Below are 20,547 nucleotides of genomic sequence, written 5' to 3' on the forward strand. Positions count from 1 at the left end.
GCATGTCCGGTGGCAGCGCTCAAACGTCCGCCCGCCCTCACATGATGGATGTTTTTTGCCTGCATGCCTACGGGGTTATTGTATTCATCATCGGGATGTGGCCACATTAATTGTATATTGGCGTCTAAGTCGTTGGTGTATTGGATTATTGAACGAATCTGGCGCACACGTACAGGTCAAATAACAGATCTGACCACTAAACGACCAAGCAGCCATACGAGATTGCGCAAGACCAAGTTTCAAAAATATATGTAGAAATCACCTATGCAATCTAACGCCTCTAGGGTATGTGAAACACTTAATTTCATTGGCCTTTTCTCCAGAAGGTACTAACGCTTGTGGTGCACGCGCATCACTTTAAAAACTACAAAAGTTCTGTTTTCTTTTCACAATTGAGAGGGAGAACTTACGGTCAGTTTGTTCATCACTTGCATGCTCCAATTCCATTACTCAGTGGAGTGTGGGTTTTATGGTAGCAAATATTTGAGTTGTCAGGTGAAGGAGTTGGTGCCGGAATGTGGCGTGCAAAGGACTAGTGACTTTAGACGACGAGCTTGGCTGTCACCAAATGGCGGCGTTACATGTGTCCCCCATCGCACGCCCCCTGCTGGGTGTGGAATTTGGTGATTGACGAGGAGTTGGGATTGCCTCCATGCACTCACAATTTTGGGGAAGACGAGATGCTTATGCCTACGCATAGACAAATAGAGACTTGAATGGAGCGCCGCCAACCTGGTGCACGCAACGCTGATGCACCATTCATGTCACAAAAAAAATGCATCCCAGCAGCGGTGCATCCTACCACCATCAGGACGCTGCCAGTCCGCACAGAAAACATATGCATGCACGGATGCATGTGAAACCTCCAGGGCACTATCATAAAACTAGCTTCGGACTTCACCTAGAGTGCATCGATCCCCGCTTGGCCACGACATTGCAGGACGAGGTTGGCACTGCTCATATCCATATTGTGGTGCGGTCTCTGTGCCTTTTCCGCCTCCGTCGTCCCACTCAAAAAAAGCCTTCAACCGCTCCCGCGTAACAGATACCCTTCCAGCAACAAGCCGCAGCATACAGGACAGCCCGACGAGCAAAAACAAAGCAAAATATAGATGCAGGATAAAAAAATCAGTGGAGCGTCTCCCGTGCTCACTGTACATCAGTACAAAATAAACATATTCTCGGAATACACACCTGATGTCTACTGCACCTATATATTACAAGTTTAGTACTAGGATCGTTATATCCTGTCTGAATCGGGACCCTAACGAGGCGGCTTCGCTACCAGGATGAGCGCCACGTTCTCCAATTCCGGTCTACTCGAGGGTGGGTGCGCGGGGCGGGGGATAGGATGCCTGAAAGTCAACCAACCCGGAAACAAAAAAATACTGTTAATGCAAGGCTCGGAAACACCCACTTCAGGAATGGTGCAATCTAGCATGCGGCCGTACCTGCGTCCCAGGTTAGGAACCGCAGGAACGCTACGCAGAAGCAACTATAACAGCAGCGAACGCCCCGATTGTGCCACCGTAAGGACCGGACTATTTGCCTGTGCAGCTGACGATTGAGCAGATGCACTACTCTCCACGACATGAACTGTGGACTACTGACCTACTGAGGTTAGCTCCTTAAGGCCCGTAGCTGTTACCGGCCCAACGATGACTCTCCGTCGTGCCCATCGTCTGCTCGAGGTCTCCCAGCGCTGTCGTCTTCCGGCATGACACCCGCGCTTAGTCCGAGCAGAGAGAGGGCAGCATCCAGCGAGATCCTGTCAGATGAATCTGCAAATGCCAGCACCAACCAGGGGAGAGCTCCGCAATCACAACAAGTCGACGGAAAGAACCTCCCGTCAGTGCTACGCCAACGCTGAAGCACACCTTCCGGGCTCCGGACTCTCGTTTGCTCAAGCTCCGTCATCGCCGCGCGCGAAGATTGCCGAAACCCCCAACCATATGTCATGAACTAACACATGCCGAGTACACCGTGAACCCGTACATCGATCCCGAACCAACGCGAAGCCAGTCGGCTAGGCCGCGCAAGGCCTCATGGCGTCCTAGCTCCGATCGTAATATATCATCAGCCGTTGAACCCCCTGCCTCGCCCGCTCAATCGATTACGACGTTCGCCCCATCCGCATAGCCTTGCACATTGGATGCGCGCGTCAGCAGCCGCCGGTATCTCCCATTACCGCCGCCCTCACCGTCATCTCCAGCTGGATCGCTTGTGGCTGCGTCGGCTGGCTCCGTGTCCGTCAATCCAAACATTGCGAGGGCGTCGTCCAGCGGGATTCTGTCGGGCGATTCTGCAGCTACACGCGCCAACAAGGGGAGTGCTCCGCAATCACAACAAGTCGACGGAAAGAACCTCCCGTCAGTGCTACGCCAACGCTGAAGCACACCTTCCGGGCTCCGGACTCTCGTTTGCTCAAGCTCCGTCATCGCCGCGCGCGAAGATTGCCGAAACCCCCAACCATATGTCATGAACTAACACATGCCGAGTACACCGTGAACCCGTACATCGATCCCGAACCAACGCGAAGCCAGTCGGCTAGGCCGCGCAAGGCTCATGGCGTCCTAGCTCTGATCGTAATATATCATCAGCCGTTGAACCCCCTGCCTCGCCCGCTCAATCGATTACGACGTTCGCCCCATCCGCATATCCTTGCACATTGGATGCGCGCGTCAGCAGCCGCCGGTATCTCCCATTACCGCCGCCCTCACCGTCATCTCCAGCTGGAGCGCTTGTGGCTGCGTCGGCTGGCTCCGTGTCCGTCAATCCAAACATTGCGAGGGCGTCGTCCAGCGGGATTCTGTCGGGCGATTCTGCAGCTACACGCGCCAACAAGGGGAGTGCTCCGCAATCACAACAAGTCGACGGAAAGAACCTCCCGTCAGTGCTACGCCAACGCTGAAGCACACCTTCCGGGCTCCGGACTCTCGTTTGCTCAAGCTCCGTCATCGCCGCGCGCGAAGATTGCCGAAACCCCCAACCATACGTCATGAACTAACACATGCCGAGTACAACGTGAACCCGTACATCGATCCCGAACCAACGCGAAGCCAGTCGGCTAGGCCGCGCAAGGCCTCATGGCGTCCTAGCTCCGATCGTAATATATCATCAGCCGTTGAACCCCCTGCCTCGCCCGCTCAATCGATTACGACGTTCGCCCCATCCGCATATCCTTGCACATTGGATGCGCGCGTCAGCAGCCGCCGGTATCTCCCATTACCGCCGCCCTCACCGTCATCTCCAGCTGGATCGCTTGTGGCTGCGTCGGCTGGCTCCGTGTCCGTCAATCCAAATATTGCGAGGGCGTCGTCCAGCGGGATTCTGTCGGGCGATTCTGCAGCTACAGGTGCCAGCGAAGAGGGGGCGCAGGAAGAGGCAGGTGCATCGGTAAAAGGCCGGCAGCAATCTTTAGGAGTTGCGAGAAACGAGCTTCCGGGGTGCGGAGCTTGGGTACTATCGCAGCAGATACGCATGAAAGTGAGTGAGCCTGACCGAGCACCGGAAGGATCTGCATACAGTTCTCTGTAACGATAGGGACGCGCTGCATAAGTAGGTGACCTTCAATGCAATATAACTGAACGCGAGTGGAAGTTATGGTAGAAGTCGCCCCGTAGCACTGTGTGTGGTCCTTTTCTGAGCGAGCTGTCCAGCGTTGGCTGCAGGAACGAGCACAAAATGTGGCATTTCGCGGGTTCGTTCACCGGCTAGAATTTTTGTTCCACGCCTACACTACGCGATGATGTAGTACCTACACTACGACGGACGGTCATACCACGCACACGGAAACACCACGGCAGAGGAGGCTGACGATGATGTGGTATAAGAGGCAATGTGGGATGGCTCTCTATTGCAAAGCCCTGTCCGCGACCGTACCTCCGTAGTCGGGGACGAGTGAGGACGATAAATGCAGAGGTGATTCGGTCACTGTGCTTTCTGGATGAACAAACACCGTATCGGCAACAAGCTCTGAAATGCAGATGGATGGCAACATGCGAAAAGGAACTCATTTTGCGAAATGAGTAACTCTGCGACGAGCTCAACCAGGAACGAGTCCAAAACCACGACTGCTAGCATGTACATCCGTCGATGAAACAGGTGGTTTTGAGATAACCCAACGTAGATCTTTCCTTCCTGTCAGACCAAGCTGGAAAACAATTACGCTCTCGTGCGATTCCGTGTTCGTGCCACGTAACATCACCTTTAAGTCATTTGTCTGTTGTCTATGCAGGTCTGCTTGATCTCATCATTCACGGTCACGCCCCCGCCAGCAGGCCTTCCACGAAAAAGACTGGTACCCTTACCTGCTCCCAGTGCCTGAACAGCTGCCACCAGCGAAGAGTCCGACGCAATCCACGGGCCTGCGTCAAAGGCATAGAGCCAAAGGACCACTCCGTGGATATCAGTACAGTTCTGGCCACTTGCGTAAGCGGCAGGACAGGGAGTAGCACCAATGACCCTGCTCAAAAAAACCATCAGTGGAATGATGTTTCGTTTAGGCGTCGTCTTCGCAGTGCGACACGGAGAGAGCGTTAGACAGCGTTCTCATGGTTCGCAGATGAAGACCCACCATAATAATGACGGTGCGAAAACGTGCATACACGCGATGTACTCCTGTTTCTACGTATCGCGAACAAACGCCGACAGTCGAACAGTGTAAAGTGATACTCCCCACGTGAATGGCACATTGGCCCTGTAGCGTTTACAACGATGTTGAGCTGAAGACACGCTGGCTAATACTGTGCTTGAAGCTCTTGACATGTCTTTTGCCTGATCTCCGGTGTCTGCTTGAAAGAGTTCTGCACAATGAGCACCGCGCGCGGAACGCTAGGCACTGCATTCCACGATTATCGGGTTGCTTTGCTGAAGCCGTCCACCATATTATTATTGCCATGTGCCTCCAAGCGAGTGCCGCGATATACGGAGCAACAGCGTCAGGACACCCACTCGCTCCGGCACTGCAATAGTGCCCTAACGCTACTGGGAATATACTGGACTGGGCACAGGCACCGCCCTACGCTAACAACTCACACAGACCACGGATGCAACCTTACTGTTGGCTATATCTGGCCTCGCTTCCATCCAGCGATGTAGATACTGCAGTAACGGTACAGTACTCAGGCTGCGGTGCACATCTGTAGGAAAAAACAACGCAGGACAGTCGGTATTCGATTGACAAGCGAAGCAACAAGCAGCCGCTTCCGACGCACATGCCAATTTAGCCAGATCGTCAAGACGAAACATGCGAAGAAGTGAGCTCAAACCAATATGATGCGGCCATCCTTTATACGGTACCAAAGGCGGTGAGCCAACCATAAGCGCACTGGTATTTATCCGTGTACACGCAAGCTTTCTCATATGTGCGTATGCGAGAGAGCGACGCCTTGACGGATTGACACGGTACACAACGCGTGACGTCTACATTCATGGAAACCATGTGAACGCAAAAGTTAAATTAGAGCAGACACACACGCGTACATAACACGTAATTGTAATGATGCTTGCAAACTAAATTAAACGCAAAACCTGAAACTTGCGCAGGCCGAACTCTGCAGTCACTTGATGGACAGAGATACGGCTTGTCTCATATTTATGTGATATCAATGACGATATATCTGGATCGTCGTGGTTTGATGGCTACATTCGGTGTCATTGCCGGACCGCGAGACTGAATGCGGTGGACACCTGGCTCAGTGTTCGCTCTCAAATCAATTTTTGAGGGCGTATGCGGCGACTGCCGACAGTACCCTCAATGCAGATCATGTGACTTTGGCAGGTGCATCGCGGCCTTGACGGGGTCTGCGGCTACGACGTTGGTTGTCTTCCCCACCTGTTTCAATATTGTGTGCTACGGTCCTTACCGGAGCGTTGCTGTGTAATTCGGTAAGAAAAAAGCTCAGGAATCTTTAAAACCAGAGCTGGCTTGACTTTAGAATTCTTCGATTGCAGGAGGAACGCCAGTAACTCGGAGCGCACAGCTGTCGCAACAGGCTCGAATATCCCCATGCGCTCCCACGCGGCCACGGACGTACGGACCGATGCGTCGTAGACCTTGTGTAGCGGAGATCCGCGATCTAGCAATTCCGGATGGGTGCGGGTCAGATGGTGAACTCGCGCCAGTTCCATATCTAGGCGCAAAACCCTACGCAGGAGGGTCCCGGTCCGCTCCACTGGAGCCTCCGAAAAACCTGTGGTGAACCGTACTACTGCCGTCCTGATATTCTGGAGGATATTCCCCACCACAGAAGTCCAGTTCTCTCGTTCGTGGGGGTCCTCTGAAGGCAGATTGACAGAGCATGCAAAATCACAAGTGAGTCATGAATGAGTTGTTGGAATCAGTGTTGGCGCCGATATGCGCTACTATTCACTGCCAGGAGCAACGCATACGGAACCCTGTGGGCGTCCACGCAAGATGGCGCTTACGTCTTACAGCTTCACTGTGCTTCACGAATCGGTGCTGGTACGCGCCAAACTGCAGGATGCAAGTTCTCAGCGGAGCGCATTCGCACTCAGCAACTACTGACCATAGCCCACGTAGTCCTGCGTGGAGTCTCGCTACGAAATTCAACCATGGTGGCCTTTCACATGCATGGGACACGTGTAAGTTGACAGCTGGAGGGCAGACAAAAGGAAACGATGGACAATCGTGTCTGCTTCTGCGTGCTTTCTAACTGACACCGTTTCGCAGTCTCTAGACCGATCGCGGCTCCGCCAAAGAAACGTGCCGTCACGAGGCAGGGCCGTGAAGTTTTCATGAGGGATACGTGCGTGCAGTTGCGTGAGCACGTTCGGCTGTACGTGCGACCAGTGCGGGGGGAATGATTAGCTAGACACACCGGAGGAGTATGTGCCTATTTTATCCCTGGCACTGGCAGGTGAATCAAAGTGGCATGCAGTACCAGGCTGGCGGTGGTTACCTGGGGCCGACCGTGACCTGCTCTCTCTATGCAAGGCATCTCGCAAGTGAATACCATTTTGCACGACCATCCCACGTGTCGGCGTACAAGTCACACGGCAACTCTTGATAACCTTGGTAGACACAAAGCGTTAAGACAGGTTAGTAGGTAGAGCACTTTTTCTTGCAAAAAGGAAGTACCTGGTATTCTTTTTTGGCATAACGTCGCAACCTAGGATATGCACAGTTATGAAAATTAATAGTTTTAACTGTGCCTAAAGGTGGGATAGAAAAACCTATTTTTGAAGGCGATTGGACAAACAAGCGGGTGCATAATGGTTTGGAACTGAAGAACGAGAAAATCCTTCAGAAAGTGTTGACCTTTCTCTTATCCTACCCGGGGGATAATCTTCTGGGAAGCAGTAGTGCTGAACCACCGGGGAAAGTTGCGCAAAATCGCCGGCCGCGAACAAAATGTGGTACTTCTTCTGCGGCCGCGATCGATCTGCGGACCCGGGGAGAAAGGGATCCCTGCCTGAGGAGCAACAATCGACACGCTGGCAACACGGTGGACAGTCTTTCTCAGCTAATCTGGTGGTACCAGTTGCAAACAAGCCCCTTTATGAGGGGGCGGGTGCAAGCGAAAACTCAGCAGGACACCATCCGCGACTTCGCGTAAGTCAGCTAAAGGAATACATTGCCAGTAAAGCCTGGATGCACCGGCTGTGTAAGCGTCAAATGACGCAGCTCTCCGTTAGTGCCATGGTGTTGTGATGGGCAACACCACACTGTACCTCGTTGCCACGGCATCAGCGATGGAATAATGAAGAATAGTTGCCCGTTTGGAGGCAGATCTGAGGGTGTAGAGAACGAACAGGCGCAACCAACACAGCAAGACGAAATATCCGAGTATGGATCCATGGACGATTATGAGCGCCACGTGGTGCGATAAAAGGAACAATCCTGTGGCGGGCAGCCGATGATTCACTAAACGATTTGCCTCTATACGCCCTAGTTTGTACGCATTTTGGGCCGGTAACGCCACGACGCTCGACAGGACAACGTCGAGTAACTTAAATATGTGTAAGTAATACGCAGACTACAAACACGGCCGCAACTCATACAGCGCAGCAAATTACAACTCGGACAAGTGCGCCCACGAGATAATGCTTGCATGAGGATAAGGCCGATACAGATTCAGGGGAGCATGAGGGATGCATGAATACGGAGCGAACGGTGACAGAGAAGGAGTGCTGACTTGCCCATGGCGCTATAGCCAAGAACGCGTGTTCGACCGCTAGACCACTGTGTGTTCTCCAACGAGGACAAGGCAAATGAAAATCAAAAACGATGGCCTTGTCTCCGCTGAGAGAGGCTTCGGGCAGACTCAGTTACAGTCCACAGTAGGAGGAACGGGATTCAAATCTCTCACTGTGAGTCACTTGTGGATGTGTTTCCAGCCAGCGCGCTACAAAGCCCACAAGGTCCGCCGAGGAGACAATCTGGCGGACGCCTGAATTCACAAGCAAAAAACAGGTATCCATTTGCACATGCACGCACGTCTACGAGCCCGCCGCAATCCCGGAAGATGCGGTTGCCTCAGGCGGGATTGTGGAAGGAATGTGGCAGAAGGTGCATCGAGCAAGTGTGCTGGACGGGACTATCATTGGTGACGCGGGACACACCGGGCACTTCACTCCTAACTGTCAGCAGAGCAGGATTCGCTAACGTGAATCCTCGCTCCGAAAACATGATGCTGACTCGGTCGCGCGAGGGGTAGTGCGTAAATACTACAGTAGAGAGAACACCAAAGCATCAACTTTCATGTAGTAGTGGACAGGGCATCGACATGCGTGTGAGTCATGCATCGTATTCAACTCGTGCGTACATGAAAACAAATGCAAAGAGTATTCCCGAAACTTGTGCTGCTTATAAAACTGCTATGTGTGAACGGGCGGCAAGATGGAGCTAATATTCCGCGATCCTTTTGTGAGCGCTACTTGACAGAATCCTTTGTGGATGCAAAGTACTCGTCCATGCGCCGTAAAGCGACGATGCGTGGACGTCTTCGCAGTATGACCTCGCATGTGCTGGGGTGCGAGAGGGAGGGATGTTGCCTGCAGAGATTCTCCAGCGCCGTCTGCTGCCGGCCTCACGTACGCTGAAACAAGAGTGCCTGGCGCGTCGGGAGGTCTCCTTCATCTTGATTGAATTCAGCCGTCAGACGCTGTGTATGCCCCGACACAACTTCAACCAGCATATCCTGCAGCATGTGCCTCAGCGCTCCAACTGATGCAGGCTGGCCAGTGATCATAATCGCGGCTCGCGTAATCAGCTCTTCGGTCAGATTCTTTTTTGCAGTGCACTCTCTCAACAGTACAGCGCTCTTCTTGCTCTCAAAGTTGTGGTGGTTCCCCAGGAAAAGAAGCTGCAGGGACGTAAATTCGAGGACGCTCGTGTGCAGAAGCAGAGCATTCAGGATATTGGCGGATTTGGGATACTGCATGTACATACGACAAACAGAGTCAAAAATCTCAGCGTTCCTGGGGAACAGGGTCTCTTTCTGGTAGCGTAGAACTTGGTTGAGAGCCGCTGCACAACGTCACACAGAACACTACAGCACGCAACCATGTTGTGTAGCTAATTCCACAAAGATGTAATCAGTGATTCCGAAAGAAGAATGACAGCCACTTATATCGGTGCCCTGACACATCTGACATGGCACACAATCCTCTGCTCGGACGGGTTGTTTGCGACCATACGGCTGCGGACGGCGGGTAACCCGTCAGCGCATCGAGGCAACACTGACTATGACACGTGAACCGGGGAACCAGAACCGAAGTCCGACATGAGTCCTTTCACTCGACGACACGTGCACGCAGAGACACAGGACATTACGCCGGCTATCCGATGGTGCACGTCTATGGTGCTGCCAAACTTGGAGAGAGACGGACAAGGACGACTGGCTCGTCTGCCGCGGCGCACTGTCAACGGGCAAATACGACTGGCGGCAGGAAGCGTTCATCAGTTCTTTTTGTTGAGCGCAGCAGGCGTGCTTGATGCACACCCGCGGATGCTGTGGATGCTGTGCCTGTGGGAACGACAGCAATCCTCCACAAAGGCCTCGCCCGCTGCACGCTGCGCACGCGCTTATGTGAATGCACAGACGGCCCCCCGATATGCCTCTCACCCCTATCAGACGGTTGTATCTGTTCGAAGAGGTCCCTGAACGCCTCCTCAAACTCAGGTGTCGGAAGTCGATCGTGCTGCAGCACGGGTCCTTGCACGCTATCGACGGAAGACATGGAGTCACCTGAAGATTCCGACGAAACAGCATCGAGACGCATCGTACGTGATGCCATCAGCAGCGCACATGCGTCAACAAAAAACGAGACAAGTCTCCTCCAGATGGGACGTAATGCACCACCGTATGCTCACCACCCTAGCAGCACATAACACGCCCACAAAAACTCCTACCGCCCCGAATTCTACGAAGCACGGGCTGACGTGTACTCCGGGAGCCTTGAGGGCCGAGAAGAGCGCATGGACGCAAACTCAGTGGGGAAGGCGTGCAAATGGTGACTCGTATTTAGACGTCTACGCAGGCAAAGGTAGACCTGCGCCAATCATACTGTCCGAATAGACTGGGCGGGTTGCTCCTATGTCTAACGATTGAAGGTGAAACGAGGTCAGGAAGACACTGCAGCTCCAAAATGTTCATCCTTGGAATACAACTGAAATCACGACGGCAACCACACATGCATCTGCACAGCCGGCAAATGACCGGCATGGCGACAGACAATTTTGGATTAACACTGGTAGCTGCTGAAGGAATCTCCCGCCTGCATCGTTTACCGTTGTCGTCACTGTCACTTCCGGGGTCGGGCGGCTCATCGACATACATGCCTGTTTAGAAAAGGGAAAGACAAGCCGGCGAACGTGACGGCCCGTGTGGCAGTGAAATGGGAGCGATAGTACCAGCATAACCCGCTAAAGCTGTCTTGTGATCACGAGGCCAGCATATACAGAAGCGTTTTCACACATTTGGCGGATACTCTGCCGGAAACCAACTTAGCCACGCGAGCACGTCGAAATGTATTTTTTACGGAGACACCGATACGCAAATTGACGGACTGAAGCACATTTCACGCGCATTCAGACATCGGTTTTCGGTACGCAGACACTTTTGAAATGCACGTGTTCACTGCTACCGTCCTCGAAGGCACAACTACATCTTCATCTTCACGTATGCTACCTGCGTTGGTGGACTTGTCCGCAACACGCACGGAAGTCATTCATCGGCCGCAAAAGCGTGAGAGTGCGCCGTAGTTTGTTACGGATTCGGCGAACTCAAAAGGCTCGCCCGTCACATGAATTATCTAATTCCTTTGCGAGAAAACAATACATGGCTGCATGTAGTGGCATGTCATTTTGCTTTCTCGCAGAAAAATGGCGTTATCTGTTGAACTAAAAGCGGCCGAAACGCACAAGAAACAGTCAGACGAAGAGTCAAGGCCGAAACAGGTGCCCCCCGGAGCCGCCCCTGTAGCCACGCAAGCAATCGAGACCCACCTTCGATAGCATTAGTTGAGAGCACTTGCAGAAACTCGGAGTCGGAAGTAAAAACTGAACACCGACATCGGCACAGCACCACCCTCGCAGGAGTTTTACAGGCGTTCGTTTGCAGGTGAAAGCCAACCGCCAGATACGTAACGCTCATAAAGAGGAAGTGTGGCGCTCGTTGGGTGATGGTCGTCTTCTCAGCACCCGACAAACGACTGACAAAAAGAAGTTGCCCATCAGAATGTAAAGCCATTAGCAGCAGGGCGCACACATGCAGCACATCTGACCGGCGGGCACCGTGTGGCGTACATATGCGGCAACAAACGAACGAATACACAAAACGCGGCTATGTGGAGAAGGCCAAGGGAAAGATCCGAGGGGGTTCTCAGTGACGACGCCTGACAGGCGAACAGCGCATCACCATAAAGACCTGCCGGCCGACGTGATACGCTTATAGCAAAAGGCCGAAGGGAATCACTGGGATGAAGCAAAGATCAGAAAGGGGCGGTGAACCATCTCCGGTGTCTCTTAGCTTACGCTCTTGAAGTTCCGGGTTTCGCTGTAATACCCCCCTGGCCAGGCCGATAACGTCCATCATCTGGGTCTCGATGACGAATGCTGAAGAGAGCAGAATACAAGTATACAGCTTGCGCGAAAGAGAAGTCATGAACCCTATGTCGGATTCAGAGTGTCTCTGGCTGATGCTTTTTTTTCCGATGCTGCTCCAGCACACCGCTGGTTGCCTGCTGACTGCGGTTTTGTCCTGCGTGCAGACGCGGCGCCCGTCTCTTTGAGTCGGCTACTTTGGCCGTCCAGTCGCGCTCGCCTCTTCCCTGTCGCCGCGGCTTTCTAGCTGTTTTCTGTTTGAAGGTGCAGCCCATGTAGCCCCCGTCCTGCGAATACGCTGGACTGTACTGCCCTGGTGTCGCGCTCAGGCAGTGAGCTGTCCTTACCTTTTTCCAGGGCTTCCAACTGCTGCAGGGGGGGGTCTCCGCGCGATCTCTGCATTGTCTGTTTCAACTCTTTTTCCATTTTGGTCAGCGCTGCACTCAAAAACGCTTCCCGGACTGTTTCGCTGCGGGGGCCGTGGAGACCCCAGCGCGCCCACACGCCTGCTGATAAACTCTCGAGTTGTTGTCTGAAAGATGACCCTAAATTCGCACCTTCGCCGGTTCCCAGTTCAGTTAAGTTCTCGTCGTCCTCCAGAAACAGACTTTCACCGGGCTCCAATGGCTCTTCAGCCTTATCTGCATGTTCCATGTCATCATCGCCGTCGCCCGTGGGCACAGGATAGCTTGCCTCTGGGGCGCCGGATTGTATGTCATCGCGCCACGTGGCGACTTCCTCCGGAGCGAGATATGCGCTGACTGCAGAGCCAAAGTCTGCCTGTAGTAACGCCCGCAGTAAACGGTCGGGGACTGCGTCGCCTTGGGGGTCCGCTTGCCAACTGGCTGCATAATACCTCAATACTCGGATGCTCGTGGCTGCGGCATTCTCTCGGGCGGCGGTCCATTCTCTCAGTGTTGCCTCTGCAAGAGCGCAAAGCATAACAAAACCTAATTCACGGCAAAGTATACAGAGGGGAGTGCGCCGCAAAGACGAACGTTCTAGGGCCTGTGATTTCGTGCTTCGGGAAGACGAACGGAAAGCCACCAAGCAGCAAGCGAGGGTGTCTCAGTACGCACTGCACCGGATGAGCGCGTCACGAGCAAAGATGATCACAGAGCAACTCAAACGCTATGCGACACGAGCACATCGGAAGCGAGTGATGCAAACGCAACTTGTGGCCGCGATGCGCCACGCTGTAACGGCCGAAGCGGGCGCACGGGGGACTTGATGGAAACCGGTGTCAGCCGCCGCGGATAAAACCACCTATCACTGAATGGAAATACACAGGTAACGAGGTTCGTGGATACCCGAGATCTTGCTTGACGTTGATGGCGAATGTGAAAAGGTAAGCAGATGGGTATGCAGGTGGAAGCAATACTGAGATCACGTCTGCAAGTTGCAGGTATGCTTGCATGTCAATAGGTATCGGCATGTGTGCACAAGAAGAAATCATGCATATCTGCCACGAGAAGGCTTCAGTGCACACACGTGCAGCCGCAATTCTGGGTTACCGGAATAATGCTTTCACGCTCGAGCATTCGTCAGCTATCAATGCCCCCTATGGTTTATCTTATTTATGGAAAGCGAGAGTGGCATGCTGCGAAACCCTTTCTGTATCTGTGGTGGTGAGTGTGCCCTGCCCGGGTTGTTTCCTCTTGTGGATACACGCTGTCGCATCTTCGCGAGCAAAAGCTTATCAGTCGAGGATGTTCCATATTCATATCTTCGCGGATTTTCGCAGCTCTGCCCGCCAACGCACCTGTCGGTTTTAGGTCATCTCGGAGGAACGGCTCAACGTCCGAGAGCATTGACGAGTAGTGACTAACAGGAGTGTAGAATCTGCGAGGACGTCTAGACCCATTCTCCACGGCCCATCTCATCCCTGTATATCCGGTAAGCATTCATCCACAGCGGAGAGGCAAAACGCACATGCAGCTGCCGACCCGCTTGCTCGACCCTTCCGCATGTCTCTCAACAGCACTCAGTGGCGACCCCTGCATTGTTGCACATCCAGCTTCTCTTGGGGCGACGCCCTCATGTCCGAACACATGCACAGAAAACTAGGAACTAAAAGAGCATAGGCGAACTATTTCCTCCCACATCTGCGAACTCGCCAAGAGTGTGCAATATCGTTACCGTTCCACCGTCCAGAGAGCGACCCTCCCCGAGGCGAAGCTTACCTGGTACATAGGTGCGTGGTGCACCGAAAATCAGATTTTCTAGCATGCCGCCGTCTACCAGTATACCTAAAGAAAACCAACAGTGCAGAAAATCGGACTGCGCGCAACTGCCCATGCACTGACGGTACACTGGGCGGGGAAGGAGGCCAGGAAGAGGCGACCAAGGGCCTGCGCCCGCTGGCACCGCACATCTCGAGAGCGCCCCTCAGAAAGAAGGTACAGGGAAGGCAGGTCGCAGACGATTTGTGGAAGTGGAATGCCTGAAGAAGAAAAGGCTCGCCTACGAATGAAACTAAAGCCGTCACATAGAGTGAAGCAGACAGAAGGGAATGCCGAACGCTTTCGGCAGGAATAAGAGCAGAGTGGGGAGGGAGAGCCGTCCCACTAGTCACGCGTTCGGCGAAGAACAAACTCAAGGCCAGAGGGAGTCGACCAGCAGCGTTGGTGAGTATAGCGGAATGACGAACGAAAGTTGAACGTGGCACTGATTTAGCTACACTACCACAGGACGTAGAGAGATCCCAGCACACACGGTGAGACACGGAAGGGCTCAGCACGCCTACTTTGTCGTGTGTTGGGGTGCGCGCTAAACCAGGAGCGGAAAGCGTGTGTGACCGAAGCGCGCGTTATGTAGCTTTGCATTCCTGCACAGGTGAAAGGCGCCAATCACAAAACAGCGTCGCTCCTATAGAAGAGCTGAGGGCATCCAGCAAGCACGATTCCAATATTCGAATTACAAGACAAGCTGAAACCGAGGGAGTCATCCGTGCGGTGCAAATGTACCCTCGAAACGTGCTTGACAGACTCCTGCAAGTACATATATAGAAAATTATACTACAGCGTAACTTCTCGTGCAATGTCTACCACGCGCGAGTGTCCCTCCCGCTGGAGCTCCTCTGCTTTCTGTTCTACCGTCTAGTCTCCTAGTCGCCGCTTCAGAGTGCAAGCAGGCATATCGACCAGTTGTCTCTGTGCAAGCAAGGTACAATGCGAGGAAGCCCAGGTCACAATCTAGCGTGCGTAAATAGAGTTGTCAAGCGCGGCTACCTGAAATTCGGTGACAGCAGGACCTCTGCTGTTCGCCACTTTGCGTGAACAAGTCGATGGCAGCTGTCTCGCTCGGCGCGCGCCTCGAGCTTGCCGCCCGCACATCCACTAAAGTGCCGACTCATCTGTGTCCACTAAGCCGTGTGTTCCGCTACGTCTCTGCGTGTGAGGGCAATTCACAAGCTGCATTTCTCGGCGCCGGTGCCCATTCTCAGGTATTCGTGCTTGAAGACCTGCTTCAGGAACGCTAGACCGTGACTTCCACCCATAGAACTGTAAATCTAGCATAGTGCGCACGAGCGGGTCTCAACGACGACGTACTCCGGCTCACAGCCTGCGCCACATCTGTTGCCGTCGGTGCAGGTTGTAGTACACCCAGAATATTAGACACTGATCCGACAGAGCGCTCAGCAGCGAAGAGAAGAATGGCCTCAATTCCGCTCCGTGGTGCCGTGTTTGCTTCCAGGACGTGCATCGCGTTGAGCACTTCGAGGCGAAGCTCGGTGGCGGCCCTCCACATCTTCCGGCCGAAAGCTGTTCCTCTCGACCCTGTCACAGGGTGGATACCGTGCGAACCTGCAAAGAACACCCTCACACGGCGATAGGACAAGCGGAGAAATGCTGGTTCCCCAGGATTTATCAATACCGGAAGCTGACAGAGGTTAGAGCTGTAGGAGAACTCGGAATACAGTACTACCAGGAACACGGCGTTCGGTGCAGCCGAACAGACGCGGAGGGAGCGCGGCAACAGGAGCGTGGATTTCAGTAAGTGTAAGCCAGGTTAGCTGTTCAGGCACCTCCAAGGAAAGGGCCTCGCCAGCTGATCCAGTAGGAGTGGAAGATCGTGCATCTGCGCAAGGGAGCAAATCAACCGGCACCTGAGCCTTGGCATATGAAGCCAAAGCTGCCCATGACAGGAAACCAGGTGGGAGCTGACGCGGAACGTTCCTTCGCAGAATCGGTAGGCCATCAAATCGCCACTGTTGCGAACGACATGGACACGGGTAGTAAAGTGTACGAACGAGGCTGCAGCATGGCAACAAAGGGAGGCTGCAGACAGAGCGCTGCATTAGCCAGACCTCCGTCGTCGAGGCACTAGTGCGGATTCTGTCTTTCAATCAGCTGGGGGACGGATTCAACCGTTTCTGCTTATCTCCTGGAGATTTTTGTTCACATCCTTGTGGAAGTAAAACTGGTTGATGGCGTAAAAGTCGTCTATAAAATGTCTGGGGTGAGCCTTGCACCTCAATTCTTGGCCTGCGTGAAACTCCTCTGGCGTCCAAGATCAACGGACACAATGTCCAAAAGCGTACGTAAGCCGGACGTACGCATGGCTCACGGAACTTACGCAAAAAACTGTTCATCCGCGCAACCAACAATGTATTAAAGACCGCGTGACGCAGGAGGCTCCACTGGTACTCATATCCCTTTAAGAAGCGTGCCGTTAGCGATTTCAGGAGTATCTTCCTCTGCGTGGCCTCCTTGGTCATGCGGTCCACTATGAGCGGGTGTTGATCCTCTGTGCATGGCAATTGACAACGACAAGGCCTAGGGAATGACCAAAGTGTAGGAGCGAAGGGCGGACAGGGTGCAGGCTGGAGAAGAACCAAACCCCGAGGTATGCAGCATTCGATGCAATCCCAGAATCAGTGTAGACGCGATTGAAAATCGAAGATAACTGAGATCTATTCAGGAAGTGAATCGGTGCTCTCGAAATCAAACGTGGGCCGCAGACGGTGTCACTATACAGAATGCTGCCGCTGCCGTCTCTACACAACCGGCGCCACTCCACGACACAGAAAACCGTAGACTTTGAAAGAGACTCGACGCCTCCGCCCTTTTCGCAGCAGCGAGGTCGTCCCTGTTCTCTGCCTAGACAACTCCCGGTCCCGAACCAAACGATCTGAAACCGTGGCGGAAGACCCATTTGCCAGGTCGATTCTTGCAGTCAACCACAGTCCACAAACGAGTAAAGCGTACTTTCGAACGTGGCGCTGGCGGCAGAGAGCCGGCGAGTTCGTTTCGTACCTGAAAGCTGCAGTGAGCTGGGATGCGTTGGTAACGTCTCCCCGGATTCTTTCATCCTCTCAGGAAGCGGATGCCCTGCAGATAGAAGATCAATCAAAACAGCCGAGACACGCAGGAAGCCGCCGCATGCATTAGTCAGACGTGAAACTTGTGGCAGGTCAAACGGCCGAGCGGTGTGAGCGAGAAAAGCAACGTGCAGAAGACATAGGAGTCCGGACGCGGGCAATGATGGTGTCGGCGGTATGCGTACAAGGGCTGCGCGTTATAGGACGCGATTCAACAGCACGACATGCAAAACTCATAGAGGCCGTCTCTGAACCGTGGGCTCTGAAGACAATAATAGTGGCTACAGTCGGACTTATGCGAATAAGTTGATGGAATGCCGGCTCACCACGTGCGGTCAGTGCGCAGGTAGCGGCACCTTGAAAAGTAAAAAGTTAAAGAGAAAGCGTGCGACGACTACACGTGAAGGGATGGAATGGAGGGTTCCTCTGTCGCACACTGTGCCTCTACTTATTGGTTTCCTGCCATGCAGCCATCCGACAGCTACTGTGTCCGACTTCTCTCAACACTATGCGTCCCTGAGGGGGTACCCATTATAGACGTTAGGATATAGATACATATATAATGAGTGAGCGGTGAAGCTGTGTCGCGGGCGAGAGCGGGCATCCCTGTACCTGATTTTGTGGGGGGTTGGTCTTCTATTTCCTCTTCCGGAGCCTCCGGTCGTGCTGCACCACGGCGCCCACCGCGGGCTCGTTTCTTCCTCGTCGCTTCGCCAGACGTTGCGCTTGAGGAACCTGCAGGATCGCCGTCAGTGGGTATCTTTCGCTTCTTTCCTCTTTGGCTTCCATCGGTTTCCTTTCCTTCCTTGTCCGTGCTTCCGCCATCACAGGAGGGGTGAGGCGGTGTGGGCTCTCCCGCAGAGAGCCGCCTAGTCCATGCTGCAGCTGAAACGGAGGACCCCTCTAGAAGAGCGCCCGGCAAGGAGCTAGCTTGAGAAAACGAAGACGGTGAGACGAAGCGAGAAAACGGAGCAGACCGTAAGGGCACAGAGGGGGCAATGCAACGCAGAAAGTAGCCCCTGAGGAAGAGAAGCATGGACACCGCGGCGATGAGTGCTGCGATTTTCAAAGAAGCCATGCCACTAGCCGCCGGAACTCTCGCGTCCCTCTTGAGGTTCCGACTCCTTCTTGTAATGCGTGTACTTCTGGAAGTTTCCTCTCTCAGGAGGGCCTGTTCATGCGGCCCTCCCGACGTGCTTCCGGTCGGCATCAGGAGAGCGGGACTTTTCCCGATTTGTTCTTCGCCTTGGTCTCCCATCGTCACCGAAGAGTCCGGCAAAGAGAGAGACTCCGACCCGAGAAGCGAAATGCCTCCATTTCCTGCCATGTTTCTTCCGCAGCGAAGAACTGCTTTCTTCAAAGGGATTTAGAAGCAACTCAACATGGGCCCCCTGCGCGACGGACGTAGACCACTGCTCAGTCCGCACTGGCTAGTCCTGAGGCACAACAAGCCTCATTTTCGGAAGGAATCGATGAGGGACCTGGGCAACGCCAAGCAGAATTGCGTCAGAAAACTCGAAAATGAGCTGGGTCACCAGAAACGCGGTCGTCGTTGCCTCCGTCTCGATGCGAACGAAGCTTCATGAAGGGGGGCAGCGCTCCGTCAGTCCGGTCCCCGCCCGCGAACCCCCTGCTGGCAGCGCGCGCGGGCTCTTGCATCCGAGGGCTCACGAGGCGGGGGCCTGCAGAGGTTTCCGCGGGCTAGCAGGAAAAGAGACAGACGCCTCTCGGTCGAGCCGCTGTCCGCCTGTACCACATGTATGTCCTAGAGCAAGCCGGCGCAAGCTGGCATTCCAGAATCCGATATGCGTCGAGGTAGACCAAACGAGGCGCGGGCAGATGTAAATGGGTCGTCAGAGGACGAGTCCAGCGCGAATCTGGTGTGCCCCGCGGGGCGGCTGGCTTGTTCGCCGGTGCAGTCCTCGAGTGGATTGCTCCGCCCCGAACTAGTGCTACGGAACCGAGCCTGGTCAAGCTTTCTTTTGAGAGATCGCACTTGAGCTGCCACAGACGCGAGAACCGTGGCGATCAGATAGCTGCTGTGTACGTTATGTTGCCTCTGCGGACAAGGCAGAACTTTACACGCCGTCGTCACTCCCGGCCTCCACATGAGATGTTACGGACAGCCGACGAGACCCGCCAAGAAGTGGAAAGGGAGAGACGTAGGAGAGGCAAGCCGTGCCGTCTCCGGTCCTGCAGGGGGCTGCTGCAGTTGCATGCTGCTAGCATCAACAACATTTGTGTGAACGGAGAGTGTGGCTGCACCGTCCGCACCCGGTTACGAGGGGGAAACTAGCACACGATCATGGGCGTCCGCGTGGCACTGGTCTATCTGCTCAGCCGTATCGCCGAATCTATTTGCGCAATAACGTCTGCCAACTTTAGAGCAGGCTCATGACGGTCGGTGTGACGTTTCCTATCGATGTTCCTATAAAATCGTGTAGCACAGAATCGGGTGCAGATGGGACTGTCGGGAATTTCGTTCGAGTGTACGAAGTTAAGTGTTGTTGCGCAATGAGTTATCTTCTTCCTCGCAGCTCTTGTTTCACGCCAGTGTGTCTGTGCTCCAGAATACGGTGTCAGCTGTGTAACACATCAGGCCAGTGAGTAGAGGACGCATCCGCTCATTTGTTCCGGATACTTCCAACCTGGCGTCTGTATCAACATACGGACGCACCAAAACTACTACTACTACACTACCTAGATTGCCGCTGGGAGGGATCGCGCGTCTCTCCCCAGCGCGCCGATACACCACAGCGTCCCCAAATATGTGCCCAAGTTACAAACACGTCGTCTGTGTGCGCTAGTCAAAACAAAAGGTCTCTCGCAAACGGTGTGCCAAGACGACTGTCGTCGTCTTCTCATGTATCGTTTAGTCTTGCGTTGCAAAGGGGGACGAGTGACTGAGGTGCATCTTGGAAGATGCACCCCCATGAGCACCAGCGTCAAGTTGTATGCGGGAAGCTTGTTGGCAAGCCCAGTGAGCGCGGGAATCTGGAACATGTTCCGTAGTGCAGTCAGCTAACCGGATGGCGGACGCATCTCTCTCGGAGGCTGCGCTTCAGGGATAGTTCTTCCACGCCACCCAGAGTTAATGGAATGTCACAGCGCCGGTGAACGCTGCTGCTTGGCGGTTTTCGTTCACGCACTACAG

General features: G+C 53.9%; 1 protein-coding gene across 1 annotated transcript; it reads right to left on the reverse strand.

Annotated features, from left to right (window-relative positions):
• Positions 1-1,264: 1,264 nt before the first annotated feature.
• Positions 1,265-18,720, reverse strand: BESB_046870 (uncharacterized protein; the record flags this gene model as incomplete). The annotated part of the gene is made up of 24 exons (XM_029363138.1): positions 1,265-1,355; positions 1,649-1,781; positions 2,201-2,308; positions 2,721-2,828; positions 3,242-3,496; positions 3,883-3,975; positions 4,311-4,367; positions 5,061-5,141; positions 5,868-6,281; positions 7,299-7,436; positions 7,696-7,755; positions 8,334-8,414; positions 9,062-9,493; positions 10,092-10,214; positions 10,757-10,807; positions 11,474-11,527; positions 12,002-12,082; positions 12,418-12,993; positions 14,254-14,319; positions 14,817-14,897; positions 15,622-15,876; positions 16,649-16,819; positions 17,329-17,403; positions 18,006-18,720. The coding sequence occupies 24 exons, from the start codon at positions 18,718-18,720 to the stop codon at positions 1,265-1,267; spliced, it is 4,299 nt and encodes a 1,432-aa protein (XP_029220504.1).
• Positions 18,721-20,547: the final 1,827 nt, after the last annotated feature.

The sequence above is a fragment of the Besnoitia besnoiti genome, chromosome III (genome assembly GCF_002563875.1).
Source record: "Besnoitia besnoiti strain Bb-Ger1 chromosome III, whole genome shotgun sequence".
NCBI lineage: Eukaryota > Apicomplexa > Conoidasida > Eucoccidiorida > Sarcocystidae > Besnoitia > Besnoitia besnoiti.